Source organism: Camarhynchus parvulus, unplaced genomic scaffold (assembly GCF_901933205.1).
Source record: "Camarhynchus parvulus unplaced genomic scaffold, STF_HiC, whole genome shotgun sequence".
Taxonomy (NCBI): Eukaryota; Metazoa; Chordata; class Aves; order Passeriformes; family Thraupidae; genus Camarhynchus; species Camarhynchus parvulus.
The window spans coordinates 2,569-25,674 of NW_022148348.1; the positions used below are offsets into that span (position 1 = coordinate 2,569).

Consider the following 23,106-nt stretch of genomic DNA (forward strand, 5'->3'; position numbering starts at 1 on the left):
ATCCCCCAAAAATTCCCCAAAAATATTTCCCAAATAATTCCCAAAAATTCAAAAAAATCCCCAAAATTTCTCCAAAAATCCCCCAAAAGAACCAAAAATTCAGCAAAAAATTCCCAAAATTTCCCTCGAAAAAATAGAAAAAACCTCCCAAAATTCTTTCCCAAAATTCTTTCCCAAAAATTCTAAAAATGAAATAAATTCCAAAAAATCACCCAAAAAAAATCTCTAAAACCCCCAAAACTTCCCCAAGATTTCCCAAATTCCCAAAAGAACTCCCAAAAAATTCCCCAAAAAATCCCCAAAATGACCCAGAATTCAGGAGAAAAATCCCCAAAATTCCCCAAAATTCCCCAAAAGTTACAAAAGATCCAAAAACCCAACAAAGCCCCAAAAATTCCCCTCAAAATCCCAAATTTCCCCCAAAAATCCCAAAAGAATCCCCAGAAATTCCCCCAAAAATCTCAAAGAATTCCCAAAAATTTAACAAAAACTCCCTAAAAACACCAAAAAATTCCCCAAAATTCCCCCAAAATTCCCAAATTTCCCCCAAAATTCCCAAATTTCCCCCAAAATTCCCAAATTTTCCCAAATTTCCCCCAAATTCCCAAATATTCCCAAATTTCCCCCAAAATTCCCAAATTTCCCCCAAAATTCCCCAAATATTCCCAAATTTCCCCCAAAATTCCCAAAATTTCCCCAAAAATTCTCACAAAAATCCCCAAAATTACCCAGAATTCAAGAGAAAAAATCCCCAAAAATCCCCCCAAAAATATTTCCCAAATAATTCCCAAAAAGTCAAAAAAAAATCCCAAAAATTTCTCCAAAAAATCCCCAAAAGAACCAAAAATTCAGCAAAAAAATTCCGAAAATTTCCCTCCGAAAAAATAGAAAAAACCTCCCAAAATTCTTTCCCAAAATTCTTTCCCAAAAATTCCAAAAAAATGAAATAAATTCCAAAAAATCACCCCCAAAAAAAATCTCTAAAAGCCCCCAAAACTTCCCCAAGATTTTCCCAAATTTCCCCAAATTCCCAAAAGAACTCCCAAAAAATTCCCCAAAAAATCCCCAAAATGACCCAGAATTCAGGAGAAAAATCCCCAAAAATTCCCCCAAAACCCCCAAAAGTTACAAAAAGATCCAAAAAAACCCAACAAAGCCCCAAAAATTCCCCTCAAAAATCCCAAATTTCCCCCAAAAATCCCAAAAGAATCCCCAAAAATTCCCCCAAAAAATCTCAAAGAATTCCCAAAAATTTAACAAAAAACTCCCTAAAAACACCAAAAAAATTCCCCAAAATCCCCCTAAATTCCCAAATTTCCCCCAAAATTCCCAAAATTCCCAAATTTCCCCCAAAATTCCCGAATTTTCCCCAAAATTCCCCAATTTCCCCACCTTCCAGCTGCGTCTCCAGGATGTGCAGGCTGCAGTGGAACGCCCTCAGCGCTCGGCTGGCGGCCACACGGGCCGAAATTCCCAAATTTTCGGAACTTCCCGGATTTCCCTGGCTGCCCTCGGCCTCCTGGGCTTCCTCAGGGATTTTTGGGAATTCTGGGAATTCGGGGATTTCGGGGATTTCAGGGATTTCGGGGGTTTCGGCCATGAAGAGGAAAGTGCGGCCGATGGTGGCCCAGGCGCGCTGCTGCTCCACGGCGTCGCTGAGGGAGCGGGCCAGGGCCAGGTGCTGCAGCTGGTGCTGGGAAAATGGGGCAGAAAACAGGGAAATTGGTTAAAATTGGGGAAAATTGGGAATTTTGGGGGAAATTTGGGGAAAAAATTGGGAAAAAAAAGGTTGAAATTTGGTTAAAATTGGGAGCAATTTGCTGCTCTGAGGGGTCCCAGAGACGCCAGGGCAGGGAGAGGGGCTGGAGATGGGGCTGGGAAAATGGGGGAAAAATGGGGGAAATGGGTTAAAAATGAGAGAAATCGGAAAAATTGAGAGACATTGGGAGGAATTTGGAAGAAATTTGGGGGAAATTAGGAGGATTTGGGAAAAAATTGGGAAAAAATGGGGAGAAATTGGGAGCAATTTGCTGCTCTGAGGGGTCCCAGAGACACCAGGGCAGGGAGAGGGGCTGGAGATGGGGCTGGGAAAATGGGGGAAAAATGGGGGAAAAAAGTGGGAAATCGGTTAAAAATGTGGGGAAAAGGGGTGGAGATGGGGCTGGGGGAAGAAGGGGGGAGAATGGGGCAAAAAAAGAGGGAAATTTTGGGAAAAAATTGGGAAAAAATTGGGAAGAAATTGGGAGCAATTTGCTGCTCTGCTGGGTCACTGAGGGAGCGGGCCAGGGCCAGGTGCTGCAGCTGGGGCTCAGAAAATGGGGCAGAAAATAGGGAAATTGGTTAAAAATGGGGAAAATTGGGAATTTTGGGGGGAATTTGGGAAAAAATTGGGAAAAATTGGGTTAAAATTGGGGGAAGTTGGGAGCAATTTGCTGCTCTGAGGGGTCCCAGAGACGCCAGGGCAGGGAGAGGGGCTGGAGATGGGGCTGGGAAAATGGGGGAAAAATGGGGCAAAAAAGGGGGAAATTGGTTAAATTGGGAAAAATTGGAAAAATTGGTTAAAATTAGAGAGGATTTGGGGAAAATTTGGGGAACATTTGGGGAAAAATTGGTTAAAATTGAAGAAATTGGGAGCAATTTGCTGCTCTGAGGGGTCTGAGAGACGCCAGGGCAGGGAGAGGGGCTGGAGATGGGGCTGGGAAAATGGGGGAAAAAAGGGGGAAAAAAGGGGAAAATTGGTTAAAATTGGGGAAAATTGGGAAAGAAAGGGAAAATTTGGGAGGATTTGGCAAAAACATTGGGAAAAAATTGGGAAAAAATGGGGAGAAATGGGGAGCAATTTGCTGCTCTGAGGGGTCCCAGAGACACCAGGGCAGGGAGAGGGGCTGGAGATGGGGCTGGGAACATGGGGGAGAAATAGGGGGAAAATGGGGGAAATTGGTTAAAAATGGGATGAAAAGGGGGGAAGATGGGGCTAAGGGGAAGAAGGGGGGAAAATGGGGGAAAAAAGGGGGAAATTTTGGGAAAAATTTGGGAAAAAATGGGAAGAAATTGGGAAAAAATTGGGAGCAATTTGCTGCTCTGCTGGGTCACTGAGGGAGCGGGCCAGGGCCAGGTGCTGCAGCTGGGGCTGGGAAAATGGGACAAAAAACAGGGAAATTGGTTAAAAATGGGGAAAATTGGGAATTTTGGGGGGAATTTGGGAAAAAATTGGGAAAAAATTGGGGAAAATTTGGTTACAATTGAAGAAATTGGGAGCAATTTGCTGCTCCGCGTCGCTGAGGGCCGGGCCAAGGGCCAGGTGCTGCAGCTGGGGCTGGGAAAATGGGGCAGAAAACAGGGAAATTGGTTAAAAATGGGGAAAATTGGGAATTTTGGGGAGAATTTGGGAAAAAATTGGGAAAAAAAAGGGAAAAATTTGGTTGAAATTTGAGGAAATTGGGAGCAATTTGCTGCTCCTCGGCGTCGCTGAGGGAGCGGGCCAGGGCCAGGTGCTGCAGCTGGGGCTCAGAAAATGGGGCAAAAAACAGGGAACTTGGTTAAAAATGGGGAAAATTGGGAATTTTGGGGGGAATTTGGGAAAAAAAAGGTTGAAATTTGGTTAAAATTGGGAGCAATTTGCTGCTCTGAGGGGTCCCAGAGACGCCAGGGCAGGGAGAGGGGCTGGAGATGGGGCTGGGGGAAAATGGGGAAAAATGGGGCAAAAAAGGGGGAAATTGGTTAAAATTGGGGAAAATTGGAAAAAAATGGTTAAAACTAAAGAGGATTTGGGGAAAATGGGGGAAAATTTGGGAAAAAATTTGGTTAAAATTGCAGAAATTGGGAGCAATTTGCTGCTCTGAGGGGTCTGAGAGACGCCAGGGCAGGGAGAGGGGCTGGAGATGGGGCTGGGAAAATGGGGGAAAATGGGGCAAAAAAGGGGGAAATTGGTTAAAAATGGGATGAAAAGAGGGGGAGATGGGGCTGGGGGAAAGAAGGTGGAAAAATGGGGGCAAAAAAGGGGAAATTTTGCGAAAAATGGGGAAGAAATGGGAAGAAATTGGGAGCAATGGGGAGCAATTTGCTGCTCTGCTGGGTCACTGAGGGAGCGGGCCAGGGCCAGGTGCTGCAGCTGGGGCTCAGAAAATGGGACAAAAAACAGGGAAATTGGTTAAAATTGGGGAAAATGGGAATTTTGGGGGGAATTTGGGAAAAAATTGGGAAAAAATTGGGAAAAAATTGGGGAAAATTTGGTTACAATTGGGAGCAATTTGCTGCTCTGAGGGGTCTGAGAGATGCCAGGGGCAGGGAGGGGGGCTGGAGATGGGGCTAGGAAAATGGGGAAAAATGGGGGAAAATGGGGAAAAAATTTGGGGAAAAAATGGGATGAAAAGGGGGGAAGATGGGGCTGGGGAAAGAAGGTGGAAAAATGGGGCAAAAAAGGGGGAAATTTTGGGAAAAAATTGGGGAAAAAATGGGGAAAAAATTGGGAAGAAATTGGGGGAAGTTGAGAGCAATTTGCTGCTCTGCTGGGTCACTGAGGGAGCGGGCCAGGGCCAGGTGCTGCAGCTGGGGCTGGGAAAATGGGGCAGAAAATAGGGAAATTGGTTAAAAATGGGGAAACTTGGGAATTTTGGGGGAAATTTGGGGAAAAAATTGGGAAAAATTTGGTTAAAATTTGGTTAAAATTGGGAGCAATTTGCTGCTCTGAGGGGTCCCAGAGACGCCAGGGCAGGGAGAGGGGCTGGAGATGGGGCTGGGAAAATGGGGGAAAAAAGGGGGAAATTGGTTAAAAATGGGATGAAAAGAGGGGAAAATGGGGCTGGGGGAAAGAAGGGGGGAAATGGGGCAAAAAAGGGGGAAATTTTGGGAAAAATGGGGAAGAAATGGGAAGAAATTGGGAGCAATGGGGAACAATTTGCTGCTCTGCTGGGTCACTGAGGGAGCGGGCCAGGGCCAGGTGCTGCAGCTGGTGCTGGGAAAATGGGGCAGAAAACAGGGAAATTGGTTAAAAATGGGGAAAAATGGGAATTTTGGGGGGAATTTGGGAAAAAAATGGGAAAAAAAAGGGAAAAAATTGGTTGAAATTTGGGGAAATTGGGAGCAATTTGCTGCTCCTCGGCGTCGCTGAGGGAGCGGGCCAGGGCCAGGTGCTGCAGCTGGGGCTCAGAAAATGGGGCAAAAAACAGGGAAATTGGTTAAAAATGGGGAAAATTGGGAATTTTGGGGGGAATTTGGGAAAAAAAAGGTTGAAATTTGGTTAAAATTGGGAGCAATTTGCTGCTCTGAGGGTCCCAGAGCGCCAGGGGGGGAGGGGGGCTGGAGATGGGGCTGGGGGAAAATGGGGGAAAAATGGGGCAAAAAAATTGGTTAAAATTGGGGAAAATTGGAAAAAAATGGTTAAAACTAAAGAGGATTTGGGGAAAATGGGGGAAAATTTGGGAAAAAATTTGGTTAAAATTGCAGAAATTGGGAGCAATTTGCTGCTCTGAGGGGTCTGAGAGACGCCAGGGCAGGGAGAGGGGCTGGAGATGGGGCTGGGAAAAATGGGGAAAATGGGGCAAAAAGATTGGATTAAAAATGGGATGAAAAGAGGGGGAGATGGGGCTGGGGGAAAGAAGGTGGAAAAATGGGGCAAAAGGGGAAATTTTACGAAAAAATGGGAAGAAATGGGAAGAAATTGGGGAGCAATGGGGGAGCAATTTGCTGCTCTGCTGGGTCACTGAGGGGAGCTGGGCCAGGGCCAGGTGCTGCAGCTGGGGCTCAGAAAATGGGACAAAAACAGGAAATTGGTTAAAATTAGGGAAAATGGGAATTTTGGGGAATTTGGGAAAAAATTGGGAAAAAATTGGGAAAAATTGGGGAAAATTTGGTTAAAATTGGGAGCAATTTGCTGCTCTGAGGGTCTAGAGATGCCAGGGCAGGGAGAGGGGCTGGAGATGGGGCTGGGAAAATGGGGGAGAAATGGGGAAAAATGGAAATTGGGAAAAATGGGATGAAAAGGGGGAAGATGGGGCTGGGGAAAGAAGGTGGAAAAATGGGGCAAAAAGGGAAATTTTGGGAAAAAATTGGGGGAAAAATGGGACAAAAAATTGGGAAGAAATTGGGGGAAGTTGAGAGCAATTTGCTGCTCTGCTGGGTCACTGAGGAAGGAGCCAGGGCCAGGTGCTGCAGCTGGGGCTGGGAAAATGGGGCGGAAGGAAAATAGGGAAATTGGTTAAAATGGGAAACTTGGGAATTTTGGGGAAATTTGGGGAAAAAATTGGGAAAAATTTGGTTAAAATTTGGTTAAAATTGGGAGCAATTTGCTGCTCTGAGGGGTCCCAGAGACGCCAGGGCAGGGAGAGGGGCTGGAGATGGGGCTGGGAAAATGGGGGAAAAAAGGGGCAAAAAAGGGGGAAATTGGTTAAAAATGGGGGGAAAAGGTGGGGAGATGGGGTTGGGGGAAAGGGGAAAATGGGGAAAAAAGGGGAAATTTTGGGAAAATTGGGAAGAAATGGGGGAAGAAATTGGGAGCAATGGGGAACAATTTGCTGCTCTGCTGGGTCACTGAGGGAAACGGCCCGGGGCAGGTGCTGCAGCAGTGGTGCTGGGAAAATGGGGCGAAAAACAGGGAAATTGGTTAAAAATGGGGAAAATTGGGAATTTTGGGGAAATTTGGGAAAAATAGGGAAAAAAGGGAAAAATTGGGGAAAATTTGGTTAAAATTGGGAGCAATTTGCTGCTCTGAGGGGTCCCAGAGAGGCCAGGGCAGGGAGAGGGGCTGGAGATGGGGCTGGGAAAATGGGGGAAAAAAGGGGGAAATTGGTTAAAAATGGGATGAAAAGAGGGGAAAATGGGGCTGGGGGAAAGAAGGGGGGAAATGGGGCAAAAAAGGGGGAAATTTTGGGAAAAATGGGAAGAAATGGGAAGAAATTGGGAGCAATGGGGGAACAATTTGCTGCTCTGCTGGGTCACTGAGGGACGGGCCAGGGCCAGGTGCTGCAGCTGGTGCTGGGAAAATGGGGCAGAAAACAGGGAAATTGGTTAAAAATGGGGAAAAATGGGAATTTTGGGGGGAATTTGGGAAAAAAATGGGAAAAAAAAGGGAAAAAATTGGTTGAAATTTGGGGAAATTGGGAGCAATTTGCTGCTCCTGGCGTGAGCTGAGGCTGAGGCCAGGGCCAGGTGCTGCAGCTGGGGCTCAGAAAATGGGGGCAAAACAGGGAAATTGGTTAAAAATGGGGAAAATTGGGAATTTTGGGGGGAATTTGGGAAAAAAAAGGTTGAAATTTGGTTAAAATTGGGAGCAATTTGCTGCTCTGAGGGGTCCCAGAGACCGGGGCAGGGGAGAGGGGCTGGGAGATGGGGCTGGGGGAAAATGGGGAAAAATGGGGCAAAAAAGGGGGAAATTGGTTAAAATTGGGGAAAATTGGAAAAAAATGGTTAAAACTAAAGAGGATTTGGGGAAAATGGGGGAAAATTTGGGAAAAAATTTGGTTAAAATTGCAGAAATTGGGAGCAATTTGCTGCTCTGAGGGGTCTGAGAGACGCCAGGGCAGGGAGAGGGGCTGGAGATGGGGCTGGGAAAATGGGGAAAATGGGGCAAAAAGGGGAAATTGGTTAAAAATGGGATGAAAAGAGGGGGAGATGGGGCTGGGGAAAGAAGGTGGAAAAATGGGGCAAAAAAGGGGGAAATTTTGCGAAAAATGGGGAAGAAATGGGAAGAAATTGGGAGCAATGGGGAGCAATTTGCTGCTCTGCTGGGTCACTGAGGGAGCGGGCCAGGGCCAGGTGCTGCAGCTGGGGCTCAGAAAATGGGACAAAAAACAGGGAAATTGGTTAAAATTGGGGAAAATGGGAATTTTGGGGGGAATTTGGGAAAAAATTGGGAAAAAATTGGGAAAAAATTGGGGAAAATTTGGTTAAAATTGGGAGCAATTTGCTGCTCTGAGGGGTCTGAGAGATGCCAGGGCAGGGAGAGGGGCTGGAGATGGGGCTGGGAAAATGGGGGAGAAATGGGGGAAAAATGGGGGAAATTGGGAAAAAATGGGATGAAAAGGGGGGAAGATGGGGCTGGGGGAAAGAAGGTGGAAAAATGGGGCAAAAAAGGGGGAAATTTTGGGAAAAAATTGGGGAAAAAATGGGGAAAAAATTGGGAAGAAATTGGGGGAAGTTGAGAGCAATTTGCTGCTCTGCTGGGTCACTGAGGGAGCAGGCCAGGGCCAGGTGCTGCAGCTGGGGCTGGGAAAATGGGGCAGAAAATAGGGAAATTGGTTAAAAATGGGGAAACTTGGGAATTTTGGGGGAAATTTGGGGAAAAAATTGGGAAAAATTTGGTTAAAATTTGGTTAAAATTGGGAGCAATTTGCTGCTCTGAGGGGTCCCAGAGACGCCAGGGCAGGGAGGGGGCTGGAGATGGGGCTGGGAAAATGGGGGAAAAAGGGGCAAAAAAGGGGGAAATTGGTTTAAAAAATGGGGGAAAACGTGGGGAGATGGGGTTGGGGGAAGAAGGGGGGAAAATGGGGAAAAAAAGGGGAAATTTTGGGAAAAATGGGGAAGAAATGGGAAGAAATTGGGAGCAATGGGGAACAATTTGCTGCTCTGCTGGGTCACTGAGGGAGCGGGCCAGGGCCAGGTGCTGCAGCTGGGGCTGGGAAAATGGGGCAGGAAACAGGGAAATTGGTTAAAATTGGGGAAAAATGGGAATTTTGGGGGGAATTTGGGAAAAAAATGGGAAAAAAAAGGGAAAAAATTGGTTGAAATTTGGGAAATTGGGAGCAATTTGCTGCTCTGCCGCCGCTGAGGGGAGGGCCAGGGCAGGTGCTGCAGCTGGGGCTGGGAAAATGGGGCAAAAAACAGGGAAATTGGTTAAAAATGGGGAAAATTGGGAATTTTGGGGGGAATTTGGGAAAAAAATGGGAAAAAAAAGGGAAAAAAATTGGGGAAAATTTGGTTAAAATCGGGAGCAATTTGCTGCTCTGAGGGGTCCCAGAGAGGCCAGGGCAGGGAGAGGGGCTGGAGATGGGGCTGGGAAAATGGGGGAAAAAAGGGGGAAATTGGTTAAAAATGGGATGAAAAGAGGGGAAAATGGGGCTGGGGGAAAGAAGGGGGGAAATGGGGCAAAAAAGGGGGAAATTTTGGGAAAAATGGGGAAGAAATGGGAAGAAATTGGGAGCAATGGGGAACAATTTGCTGCTCTGCTGGGTCACTGAGGGAGCGGGCCAGGGCCAGGTGCTGCAGCTGGTGCTGGGAAAATGGGGCAGAAAACAGGGAAATTGGTTAAAAATGGGGAAAATGGGAATTTTGGGGGAATTTGGGAAAAAAATGGGAAAAAAAAGGGAAAAAATTGGTTGAAATTTGGGGAAATTGGGAGCAATTTGCTGCTCCTCGGCGTCGCTGAGGGAGCGGGCCAGGGCCAGGTGCTGCAGCTGGGGCTCAGAAAATGGGGCAAAAAACAGGGAAATTGGTTAAAAATGGGGAAAATTGGGAATTTTGGGGGGAATTTGGGAAAAAAATTGGGAAAAAATTGGGGAAAATTTGGTTAAAATTGGGAGCAATTTGCTGCTCTGAGGGGTCCCAGAGACGCCAGGGGCAGGGGAGAGGGGCTGGAGATGGGGCTGGGGAAAATGGGGAAAAATGGGGGAAAAAAGTGGGAAATTGGTTAAAAATGGGATGAAAAGGGGGGGAGATGGGGCTGGGGGGAAGAAGGGGGAAAAATGGGGCAAAAAAGGGGGAAATTTTGGGAAAAATTGGGAAAAAATGGGGAAAAATTTGGTTAAAATTGAAGAAATTGGGAGCAATTTGCTGTTCCACGGCGTTGCTGAGGGAGCGGGCCAGGGCCAGGTGCTGCAGCTGGGGCTGGGAAAATGGGGCAAAAACCAGGGAAATTGGTTAAAAATGGGGAAAATGGGAATTTTGGGGGGAATTTGGGAAAAAAAAGGTTGAAATTTGGTTAAAATTGGGAGCAATTTGCTGCTCTGAGGGGTCCCAGAGACGCCAGGGCAGGGAGAGGGGCTGGAGATGGGGCTGGGAAAATGGGGGAAAAATGGGGGAAATTGGGAAAAAATTGGGAGAAATTGAGAGAAATTTGGAAGAAATTTGGAGTAATCCAGTAAGAAAATTGGAGAAAATGGGAGGAATTGGGAAAATTTGGTTAAAATCGGGAGAAAATTGAGAGAAAATATGGAAGAATTGGGAAAAATGAGGAAAAAGCAGGAGGGGTTTGGGATTGGAATTTGGGAATTTTGGGGTTTGAAATTTGGGATATTTGGAGGGGATTTTGGAAATTTGGGATTGGAATTTTGGGAATTTTAGGATTGGAATTTTGGGAATGGATTTTGGGAAGTCTATGGTTGGAAATTTTGGAAATTCTGGAGAGGAATCTTGGGCATGTGGGAATGAATTTTGGGATTGGAAATTTGGGGAATTCCGTGAATGGATTTTGGGAATCTCTGAGTGGAATTTTAAGGATTTTGGGAAAGGTATTTTTGGGTTTGATTTGGGGGAATTTTGGGAACCTGGGATTGGAATTTTGGGAATTTTGGGATTGGAATTTCGGGAATCTGGGATGGGATTCTGGGGGTTCTAAGAATGGATTTTAGGATTCTGGGAGTGGAAATTTGGGGAATTTTGGGAGTGGAATTTGGAATTGGAATTTTGGGAATCGGGGATTGGAATTTTGGGAATTTTGGGATTGGAATTTTGGGCATCTGGGATTGGAATTTTGGGAATTTTTGGATTGGAATTTTGGGAATCTGGGATGGGATTCTGGGGGTTCTAAGAATGGATTTTAGGATTCTGGGAGTGGAAATTTGTGGAATTCTGGGAGTGGAATTTGGAATTGGAATTTTGGGAATTGGGGATTGGAATTTTGGGAATTTTGGGATTGGAATTTTGGGAATCTGGGATTGGAATTTTGGGAATCTGGGATGGGATTCTGGGGGTTCTAAGAATGGATTTTAGGATTCTGGGAGTGGAAATTTGGGGAATGTTGGGATTGGAATTTGGGATTGGAATTTTGGGAATCGGGGGATTGGAATTTTTGGGAATTTTGGGATTGGAATTTTGGGAATCTGGGATTGGAATTTTGGGAATCTGGGATGGGATTCTGGGGGTTCTAAGAATGGATTTTAGGATTCTGGGAGTGGAAATTTGGGGAATTCTGGGAGTGGAATTTGGGATTGGAATTTTGGGAATTTTGGGATAGGAATTTTGGGAATTCTGGGATTGGATTTTGGTTGGGGGGGGGGTCTAAGAATGGATTTGAGGAATCTGGGAATGGAAATTCGGCTTCCTAAAATTCCAAATTCCCCAAATTCAATCCCAACATTCCCAAAATTCCCGAAATTCCCAAAAATTCCCATTTTCCCCTCACCCTCAGTGCCTGTGGGAAGCTCTGGAGCTCAGGGCCAGGCGCTCCTGATTTTCCCATTTTCCCGATTTCCACCCCCAAATTCCCTGCCAACATTCCCAGGGGATTTTGGGAATTCTGGGAATGGATTCGGTCATTTGGGATTGGAATTTGGGGAACTTGGCATTGGATTTTGGTATTTCCAGGGTCGATTTTGGGAATCTGGGATTGGATTTTGGGAATGTGAGATGGGATTTTTGGGAATTTGGGAATTCTGGGATTGGAATTTGGGAATTTGGGAAGGGATTTGGGGGGGTTTGATTGGATTTTGGGGAATGTGGGGATTGGAATTTTGGGAATTTAGATTGGTTTGGGGAATCTGGAGTTTGATTTGGGGAATTCTGGGATTGGATTTGGGGAATCTGGGATTGGAATTTTGGGAATTTGGGATTGGATTTCGAGAAGCAGAATGGAAATTTGGGGAATTCTGGGATTGGATTTTGGGAATTTGGGATTGGATTTTAGGAAATTGAGAATGGAAATTTGGGGAATTCTGGGATTGGATTTTGGGAATTTCAGGGTTGGATTTGGGAATCTGGGATTAGAAATTTAGAGAATTGTAGGAGTGGAATTTTGGGAATTGTGGGAGTGGAATTTGGAGAATTTGGGAGTGGAATTTGGGAATTGTGGGAGTGCAATTTGTGGAATTGGGATTGGATTTGGGAATTCTGAGAATGGATTTTGGGAATTCTGGGATTGGATTTTGGGAATTTCAGGGTTGGATTTGGGAATCTGGGATTAGAAATTTAGGGAATTGTAGGAGTGGAATTTTGGGAATTGTGGGAGTGGAATTTGGAGAATTTGGGAGTGGATTTTGGGAATTGGGGGAGTGGAATTTGTGGGATTCGGGATTGGATTTGGGGAATTCTAAGAATGGATTTTGGGAATTCTGGGATTGGATTTTGAGAATTTGAGAGCAGGTTTTGGGAATTCTGGGATTGGAATTCTGGGAATCTGGGGTTGGAATTTGGGAATGTGGAATTGGATTTTGGGGGGGGGTTTGATTGGGTTCTGGGATGGGGTTTTTAGAACTCAGGAATGGAAATTTGGCTTCCCAACATTCCAATTTCCTAAAATTCCACTCCCACTTCCCAAAAACCATACCCCAACATTCCCAGAATTCCCGGAATTCCCGTTTCCCCTCACCTGCAGTGCCTGAGGGAAGCGGCGCAGCTCAGCCAGGCGCTCCCGATTTTCCCATTTTCCCGATTTTCCTCTTTCCCAAACCTCCCCAACCCCCACCCCGACATTCCCAGCATTCCCAGATTTCCCGAGATTCCCAAAATTCCCAAAATTCCCGTTTCCCCTCACCTGCAGTGCCTGAGGGAAGCGGTGCAGCTCGGCCAGGCGCTCCCCGACCTTGCGGTGAGCGACGGCGCAGCCCAGGGCGTCCCCGGAGCCCTGCAGCAGCTGCAGCTCCAACCGGTGCTGGGCCAGCGCCTCCTCGAACCGGCCTGGAATGGGAATGATCCCATAAATCCTGATCCCATTGATCCCATAGATCCCATAACCCTGATCCCATAAATCCTGATCCCATTGATCCCATAGATCCCATAACCCTGATCCCATAAATCCTGATCCCATTGATCCCATAGATCCCATAACCCTGATCCCATAAATCCTGATCCCATTGATCCCATAGATCCCATAACCCTGATCCCATATAAACCCTGAGCCCTGCAGCAGCTGCAGCTCCAACCGGTGCTGGGCCAGCGCCTCCTGGAACCGGCCTGGAATTGGGAATTCCAGACCCTCATCCCATAATTCCAGACCCTGATCCCAAAAATCCCAATCGTGATCCCCAAATTCCATTCCCAAATTCCCAAAATCCATTCCCAGAATTCCCAAAATCCATTCCCAGAACTCCCAAATCCAATCTCAGATCCCATAATCCGCCTAGAAATCCCAAAATCCCAATCCCAGACTCCCCAAATCCCACACCAGATCCCAAAATTCCAATAGCAGATCTCCAAATCCCAATCCGTCCCAATTCCAACCCCAGACTGCAAAATCCTCTCCCACATTCCCAAAATTCCAATCCCACATCCCAAAATTCCAATCCCACATCCCAAAATCCACTCCCAGAATTCCCAAATTCCAACTCCCAATTGCCAAAAATCCAATCCCAGATCCCAAAAATCCAAACCTGGATCCCAGTTTCCCATTCCCAGTTTCCCAGTTGGAAATCCCCGCCCATTCCCAGTTTCCATTCCCAGTTTCCCAGTTGGGAATTCCCATTTTTCCCGGAATTCTGTCTCACCATGAGCAGTCAGGATCTCTCCATTCCCATTCCCAGTTTCCCATTCCAGTTTCCCAGTCCCATTCCCAGTTTCCCATTCCCACTTTTCCCAGTTTGAATTCCCATTCCCCATTCCCCATTCCCAGTTCCCCAATTTCTCATTCCCAGTTTCCCCAGTTCAGAATTCCCATTTTTCCCTGGAATTCGCACCATGAGCAACCAGGATCTCCCCATTCCCATTCCCAGTTTCCCAGTTGGGAATTCCCATTTTTCCCTGGAATTCTCACCCTGAGCAGCCAGGATCTCCCAGTTTCCCATTCCCATTCCCAGTTTCCCCAGTTCGGAATTCCCATTTTTCCCTGGAATTCCCTCTCACCCTGAGCAGCCAGGATCTCCCCATTCCCATTCCCATTTCCATTCCCAGTTTCCCAGTTTGAATTCCCAATTTCTCAGTTCACATTCCTAATTTCACAGTTTGAATTCCCAGATTCCCACTTCAGAATTCCCAGTTTTCCCAGTCTCATTTCCAGTTTCCCATTCCCCATTCCCACTTTTCCCAGTTTGAATTCCCAGTTTCCCAGCCCCATTCCCAGTTCCCCAATTTCTCATTCCCAGTTTCCCCAGTTGGGAATTCCCATTTTTCCCTGGAATTCTCACCACGAGCAGCCAGGATCTCTCCATTCCCATTCCCAGTTTCCCCAGTTCGGAATTCCCATTTTTCCCTGGAATTCTCTCTCACCACGAGCAGCCAGGATCTCCCAGTTTCCCATTCCCATTCCCAGTTTCCCAGTTGGGAATTCCCATTTTTCCCTGGAATTCCCTCTCACCCTGAGCAGCCAGGATCTCCCCAGCCCCATTCCCAGTTTCCCATTCCCATTCCCAGTTTCCCATTCCAGTTTCCCATTCCCATTCCCTATTCCCACTTTTCCCAGTTTGAATTCCCAATTTCCCAGCCCCATTCCCATTCCCATTCCCAATTTCCCAGTTGGGAATTCCCATTTTTCCCTGGAATTCCCACCATAAGCAGCCAGGATCTCTCCATTCCCATTCCCAGTTTCCCATTCCCATTCCCAGTTTCCCCAGTTGGGAATTCCCATTTTTCCCTGGAATTCCCTCTCACCATGAGCAGCCAGGATCCCCCCATTCCCATTCCCAGTTTCCCAGTTCAGAATTCCCATTTTTCCCTGGAATTCTCTCTCCCCATGAGCAGCCAGGATCTCTCCAGCCCCATTCCCAGTTTCCCAGCCCAATTTCCAGTTCCATTCCCAGTTCCCATTCCCAGTTTCCCATTCCCATTCCCAGTTTCCCATTCCAGTTTCCCAGTCCCATTCCCTATTCCCACTTTTCCCAGTTTGAATTCCCAGTTTCCCAGCCCCATTCCCATTCCCATTCCCAATTTCCCTGTTCAGAATTCCCATTTTTCCCTGGAATTCCCTCTCACCATGAGCAGCCAGGATCTCCCCATTCCCATTCCCAGTTCCATTTCCAGTTTCCCAGTCCCATTCCCCATTCCCCATTCCCAATTTCCCAGGGGGTTTGAATTCCCAGTTTCCCATTCCCAGCCCCATTCCCAGTTTCCCATTCCCAGTTTCCCAGTTGGGAATTCCCATTTTTCCCAGGAATTCTCTCTCACCATGAGCAGCCAGGATCTCCCCAGCCCCATTTCCAGTTTCCCATTCCCATTCCCAGTTTCCCATTCCAGTTCCCATTCCCATTCCTATTCCCACCCTTTTCCCAGTTTGAATTCCCATTTCCCAGCCCCATTCCATTCCCATCCCCAGTTCAGAATTCCATTTCCCATTTTTCACCCCCAGGATTCCCCTCTCCCACCCATGAGCAGTCCCAGGATCTCCCCATTCCCATTCCCAATTTCCCAGTTCAGATTCCCAACCAGTTTCCCATTTTTCCTGGAATTCCAATTCTCTCACCATGAGCAGCCAGGATCTCTCCATTCCCAGTTCCATTCCCAGTTTCCCATTCCCATTCCCAGTTTCCCCAGTTCAGAATTCCCATTTTTCCCTGGAATTCTCACCATGAGCAGCCAGGATCTCCCAGTTTCCCATTCCCATTCCCAGTTTCCCCAGTTGAGAATTCCCATTTTTCCCTGGAATTCCCTCTCACCATGAGCAGCCAGGATCTCCCCAGCCCCATTCCATTCCCATTCCCAGTTCCCCAGTTGGAATTCCCATTTTTCCCTGGAATTCCCTCTCACCATGAGCAGCCGGGATCTCCCCAGCCCCATTTTTCCCAGTTTCCCATTCCCATTCCCAGTCCTTTTCCCAGTTGGAATTCCAGTTTCCATTTTCCCATTCCATTCACTTTCCCTCAGAATTCCCTTTCCCATGAGTCCTCGCAGCCGGGATCTCCCCAGCCCCATTCCCAGTTCCATTCCCAGTTTCCCCATTCCAATTCCCCATTCCATTTCCCTATTCCCATTTCCCAGTTTGAATTCCCAGTTTCCCATTCCCATTCCATTCCCCATTCCACTGCCCAGTTTCCCATTCCATTCCCTCTCCCAGTTGCCAGGAATTCCCATTCCCTTCCCAGTTCACAATTCCCATTTTCTGGAATTCCTCTCACCATGAGCAGCCAGGATCTCCTTCATCCATTCCCATTCCCAGTTTCCCCAGTTCAATTCCATTTCCCATTTTCCCATGAGCAGCCAGGCTTCCCCATTCCCATTCCCAGTTTCCCCAGTTGAGATTCCCATTTTCCTGAATTCCCTATCACCAGAGCAGCCGGTCCCATTCTCCCCCAATTTCCATTCCCAATTTCCCCAGTTCAGAATTCCCATTTTTCCTGGAATCCCTCTCACCATGAGCAGCCAGGATCTCCCAGTGCTTCCCATTCCCATTTCCCCAGTTCAAATTCCCATTTTTCCCTAGAATTCTCACCCTGAGCAGCCAGGATCTCTCAGTTTCATTCCATTCCCAGTTTCCCATTCCCCATTCCAACTTTCCCCAGTTTGAACTCCCAGTTTCAGAAATTCCCATTCTTTCCCTGCAGAATTCTTTTCTCACCATGAGCAGCCAGGATCTCCCATTCCCATTCCCAGTTTCCCCAGTTCGGAATTCCCATTTTTTCCCTGGAATTCCCTCTCACCATGAGCAGCCAGGATCTCTCCATTCCCAGTTCCCCAATTTCTCATTCCCAGTTTCCCCAGTTCAGAATTCCCATTTTTCCCTGGAATACGCACCATGAGCAGCCAGGATCTCCCAGTTTCCCATTCCCATTCCCAGTTTCCCCAGTTCAGAATTCCCATTTTTCCCTAGAATTCCCTCTCACCCTGAGCAGCCAGGATCTCTCCATTCCCATTCCCAGTTTCCCATTCCCATTCCCAGTTTCCCATTCCAGTTTCCCAGACTCTCCATTCCCATTCCCAGTCCTTCCCACTTTCCCCAGTTTGAATTCCCATTTTCCCAGTCCCTCTCACCATGCGTGCCCGCATCTCCCAATTTCCCTGTTCCGAATTCCCATTTTCCCTGGTCCAATTCCCCATTCCCATCCCATTCCCAGTTTGACGCATTTCCCAGTATTCCCGCCCCATTCCCAGTTTCCCCAATTTCCCAGTTCAGAATTCCCACTTTTCCCTGGAATTCCTCTCACCATGAGCAGCCAGGATCTCTCCATTCCCAGTTCCCATTCCCAGTTCCCATTCCCAGTTTCCCATTCCCCAGTTCCCCATTCACCCATTCCTTTTCCTGCACTTCTCACCAGTTGAGATTCCCAATTTCCTCCCATTTCCCATTCCCATTCCCAATTTCCCCAGTTGGGAATTCCCATTTTTCCCTGGATTCCCACCATAAGCAGCCAGGATCTCCATTCCCATTTCCCATTCCCAGTTTCCCCAGTTGGGAATTCCCATTTTCCCTGGAATTCCCTCTCACCATGAGCAGCCAGGATCCCCCCATTCCCATTCCCAGTTTCCCATTCCATTCCCATTTTCCCCATGGAATTCTCTCTCCCCATGAGCAGCCAGGATCTCCCCATTTCCCATTCCCCAGTTCCCAGCTATTCCAGTTCCATTCCCAGTTCCCATTCCCCGTTCCCAATCCCTTCCCAGTTTCCCATTCCAGTTTCCCAGTCCCATTCCTGCATTCCCACTTTTCCCAGTTTGAATTCCCAGTTTCCCAGCCCCATTCCATTCCCATTCCCAATTTCCCAGTTCCAATTCCCATTTTTTCCTGGAATTCCACTCCACCAATTGCAGCGGGATCTCCCCCATTCCCAGTTCCCATTCCCAGTTTCCATTCCCATTCCCAGTTTCCCAGTTCAAATTCCCATTTTTTTCCTGGAATTCTCACCAGGGCAACCAGGATCTCCCAGTTTCCCATTCCCATTCCCAGTTTCCCCAGTTGGAATTCCCATTTTCCCTGGAATTCTCTCACCATGAGCAGCCAGGATCTCCCCATTCCCATTCCCGAGTTCCCCAGTTGCGAATTCCCATTTTCCCTGAATTCCCACCATAAGCCCAGGATCTCTCCATTCCCATTCCCAGTTTCCCATTCCCATTCCCAGTTTCCCAGTTCAGAATTCCCATTTCCCTGGAATTCCCTCTCACCATGAGCAGCCAGGATCTCCCCAGCCCCATTCCCAGTTCCATTTCCAGTTTCCCAGTCCCATTCCCCATTCCCCATTCCCAATTTCCCAGTTTGAATTCCCAGTTTCCCATTCCCAGCCCCCATTCCCAGTTTCCCATTCCAGTTTCCCAGCAGTTGAATTCCCATTTTCCCAGGAATTCTCTCTCACCATGAGCAGCCAGGATCTCCCCAGCCCCATTCCCGTTTCCCATTCCATTCCCAGTTCCCATTCAGTTCCCATTCCCATTCCCTATTCCCCTTTTCCCAGTTTGAATTCCCAATTTCCCATCCCCATTCCCAGTTTCCATTCCAATTTCCCTGTTCAGATTCCCATTTTCCTGGAATTCCCTCTCACCATGAGCAGCCAGGATCTCCCATTCAGTTTCCCATTCCCATTCCCAGTTTCCCATTCCCCATTCCCCAGTTTCCCCAGTTTGGAATTCCCATTTTCCTGGAATTTCTGACCACTTAGGCAGCCAGGATTCTCCATTCCCATTCCCAGTTTCCCCAGTTGGAATTCCCATTTTTCCTGGAATTCCCTCTCACCATGAGCAGCCAGGATCTCCCCAGGCGGTTGCAGGCCGCCGCCTCCTCGACAGCGTTCGACTCCCAGTGACTTCTCCTTCGATTTCTCCAGCTCTGCCGGCAAAAATTCCCAAAAAATTAAATTTGGGAAAAAAATGGGAATCGGGGGTGGGATTGGGTTTTCCCCCAAGGGGATTTTGGGATAAGGGATTTACGGAGGTTTGGAAAAGTTTTTAGGGGTTTTTGGAAATGTCACTAAAAAAAAGGGAATTTTCAAAGAAAATTCAGAAAATTCTCAAAAAAAAAATCCCATAAAAAATCAGGAATTCCATTAAAACTAGAATTTCCACAAGGATCTAAGTAAAAAAGAAAAAAAATTCCCCAAAATCCAAGAAATTCCCAGAAAAATCCGGGGCGTTCTTAAAAAAAAAATCCGGGAAATTCTCAAAATTCCAGGAACGTAAAAAAAAAATCCAGGGAATTCCCAGAAAAATTAAAAGAATTCCTAAAAAAAAAAAAGAAAATCAAAGAAATTCCCACAAAAATCCAAGAAATTCCATTAAAAAATTCAAAAATATCCAACAAATTTTTAAAAATCCAGAAAATTCCCAAAAGGATCAGGGGAATTTCCACAAAAATCAAGAAATTCCCATAAAATTGAGAAAATTCCCCCAAATTCCAGGCAAAAAAATTCAGAAAATTCCCTCCAAGAAATCCTAGAAATTCCCAGAAAAAACTGAAAGAATTCCTAAAAAAAATCAAAGAGTTTCCCACAAAAATCCAGAAAATTTCCACAAGAATCTAAGAATTTTTTTTAAAAAAATCAAGAAAATTCCCACAAAAATCCAGGACATTAAAAAAAAATTCCAGAAAATTTCCCACAAAAATCCAAGAAATTCCCATAAAAATCCAAGGAATTCCTAAAATAAGCAAAGAAATTCCCATAAAAATCCAGGAAATTCTCACCAAGATCCAGGGAATTCCCAAAAATTCAAGAAATTCCACAAAAAAGAGCAGAAAATTCTCCCCCAAGAAATCCAAGAAATTCCCACAAAAATTAAATGAATTCCTAAAAAAAAAAAAAAATCAAAGAAATTCCCATAAAATCCAGAGGAAATCCCCACAAAATCCAGAAAATTCCTCCACAAAATCCAGCAAATTACCTCAAAAAAAAAAATCCAAGGATTTCCCACAAAAATCCAGGGAATTAAAAAATTCAGGAAATTTCCAAACCATCCAGGGAATTCCCAAAAAAAAATCCCTCTGAGGGGTTTGAGGGGTGATTTGTGAGGGGTTTGTGTGGTTAAAAAGCCCCAAAATAAAAATTAAAAATATTCATGAGGGGAATTGAGCTCCTGTGAGGGGTTTGAGGGATTGAAAAGCCCAAAATAAAAATTTAAAGACTTGTGAGGGAATTTGGAGCACCTGGGAGGGGTTTGAGGAATCAAAAAGCCCCAAAATAAAAATTAAAAACATTCATGAGGGGAATTAGGCTCCTGTGAGGGGTTAGAGGAATCAAAAAGCCCCAAAATAAAAATTTAAACACTCGTGAGGGAATTTCAGCTCCTGTGAGGGGTTTGAGGGATTAAAAAGCCCCAAAATAAAAATTAAAACATTCATGAGGGGAATTGAGCTCCTGTGAGGGGTTTGAGGGATCAAAAAGCCCCAAAATAAAAATTAAAACACTCGTGAGGGAATTTCAGCTCCTTTGAGGGGTTTGAGGTATTAAAAAGTCCCAAAATAAAAATTTAAACAATCATGAGTGGATTTCAGCTCCTGTGAGGGGTTTGAGAGATTGAAAAGCCCAAAATAAAAATTTAAACACTTGTGAGGGGATTTGGAGCACCTGGGAGGGGTGTGAGGGGTTGAAAAGCCCCAAAATAAAACTTTAAATACTCGTGAGGGGATTTCAGCTCCTGTGAGGGGTTTGAGGGGTTGAAAAGCCCAAAATAAAAATTAAAACATTCGTGAGGGGAATTGAGTTCCTGTGAGGGGTTTGAGGGGTTGAAAAGCCCAAAATAAAAATTTAAACAATCATGAGGGGATTTCAGCTCCTGTGAGGGGTTTGAGGAATTGGAAAGCCCCAAAATAGAAATTTAAACACTCGTGAGGGGATTTGGAGCACCTGGGAGGGGTTTAAGGTATTAAAAAGCCCCAAAATAAAAATTTAAACAATCATGAGTGGATTTCAGCTCCTGTGAGGGGTTTGAGGAATTGGAAAGCCCCAAAATAAAAATTTAAACACTCGTGAGGGGATTTGGAGCACCTGGGAGGGGTTTAAGGTATTAAAAAGCCCCAAAATAAAAATTTAAACACTCGTGAGGGGATTTGGAGCACCTGGGAGGGGTTTAAGGGATTAAAAAGCCCCAAAATAAAAATTAAAAACATTCGTGAGGGGAATTGAGCTCCTGTAAGGGGTTTGAGGTCTTAAAAAGCCCAAAATAAAAATTAAAAACATTCGTGAGGGAATTTCAGCTCCTGTGAGGGGTTTGAGGGGTTAAAAAGCCCCAAAATAAAAATTAAAAACATTCGTGAGGGGAATTGAGTTCCTGTGAGGGGTTTGAGGGGTTTGAGGGGTTGAAAAGCCCAAAATAAAAATTTAAACAATCATGAGGGGATTTCAGCTCCTGTGAGGGGTTTGAGGAATTGGAAAGCCCCAAAATAAAAATTTAAACACTCGTGAGGGATTTGATTGCACCTGGGAGGGGTTTAAGGTATTAAAAAGCCCCAAAATAAAAATTTAAACACTCGTGAAGGGATTTTAGCCCCCGTGAGGGGTTTGAGGTATTAAAAAGCCCCAAAATAAAAATTTAAACACTTGTGAGTGGATTTTGAGTTTCTGTGAGGGGTTTGAGGGGTTAAAAAGCCCAAAATAAAAATTAAAACACTCGTGAGGGAATTTCAGCTCCTGTGAGGGGTTTGAGGTCTTAAAAAGCCCCAAAATAAAAATTAAAAATATTCATGAGGGGAATTGAGCTCATTTGAGGGGTTTGAGGAATCAAAAAGCCCCAAAATAAAAATTAAAAACATTCGTGAGGAATTGAGCTCCTGTGAGGGGGTTTGAGGTATTAAAGCCCCCAAAATAAAATTAAAAATATTCATGAGGGGAATTGAGCTCATTTGAGGGGTTTGAGGAATCAAAAAGCCCCAAAATAAAAATTAAAAACATTCGTGAGGGGAATTGAGCTCCTGTGAGGGGTTTGAGGTATTAAAAAGCCCCAAAATAAAAATTAAAAACATTCGTGGGGGAATTGAGCTCCTTTGAGGGGTTTGAGGGATCAAAAAAGCCCCAAAATAAAAATTAAAACATTCATGAGGGAATTCAGCTCCCTCTGAGGGGTTTGTGGGGCTGAAAAAGCCCCAAAAAAAATTTAAACACTCGTGAGGGGGAATTCAGCACCTGTGGGAGGGTGTTTGAGGTATTAAAAGCCCCAAAATAAAAATTAAAACATTCGTGAGGGGATAGGCTCCTGTGAGGGTTAGAGGAATCAAAAAGCCCCAAAATAAAAATTTAAACAATCATGAGTGGATTTCAGCTCCTGTGAGGGGTTTGAGGGGTTAAAAAGCCTCAAAATAAAAATTTAAACACTCGTGAGCGGAATTGAGCTCCTGTGAGGGGTTTGAGGGATTGAAAAGCCCCAAAATAAAAATTAAAACATTCATGAGGGGAATTCAGCTCCTCTGAGGGGTTTGAGGTATTAAAAGCCCCAAAATAAAAATTAAAAACATTTGTGAGGGGAATTGAGCTCCTGTGAGGGGTTTGAGGAATCAAAAAGCCCCAAAATAAAAATTTAAACAATCATGTGTGGATTTCAGCTCCTGTGAGGGGTTTGAGGGATTGAAAAGCCCCAAAATAAAAATTTAAACACTCGTGACAGGATTTGGAGCTCCTGTGAGGGGTTTGAGGGATTAAAAAATTCCAAAAAAAAATCTGAAAAATCATGAGGCGATTTTAGCCCCTCTGAGGGGTTTGAGGGGTTGAAAAGCCCAAAATAAAAATGTAAACATTCATGAGGCGAATTCAGCACCTGTGAGGTATTTAAGGGATCAAAAAGCCACAAAATAAAAATTTAAACACTTGTGACAGGATTTGGAGCTCCTGTAAGGGGGGCTTTGAGCGGGCTGAAAGCCTCAAAAATAAAAATGAAAAACACTCGTGAGTGGATTTTGAGTTTCTGTGAGCGGTTTGTGTGGTTAAAAAGCCCCAAAATAAAAATTTAAACACTCGTGAGGGAATTTCAGCTCCTGTGAGGGGTTTGAGGGGTTAAAAAGCCCAAAATAAAAATTAAAACACTCGTGAGGGAATTTCAGCTCCTTTGAGGGGTTTGAGGTATTAAAAAGTCCCAAAATAAAATTTAAACAATCATGAGTGGATTTCAGCTCCTGTGAGG

General features: G+C 45.5%; 1 protein-coding gene across 1 annotated transcript; it reads right to left on the reverse strand.

Annotated features, from left to right (window-relative positions):
- Positions 1 to 1,392: 1,392 nt before the first annotated feature.
- Positions 1,393 to 18,829, reverse strand: LOC115916617 (tonsoku-like protein; the record flags this gene model as incomplete). Its single annotated transcript, XM_030970330.1, has 3 exons — positions 1,393 to 1,693; positions 12,683 to 12,825; positions 18,737 to 18,829. Coding segments are annotated over 3 exons (537 nt in total), but the record flags the coding sequence as incomplete, so codon positions are not given.
- Positions 18,830 to 23,106: the final 4,277 nt, after the last annotated feature.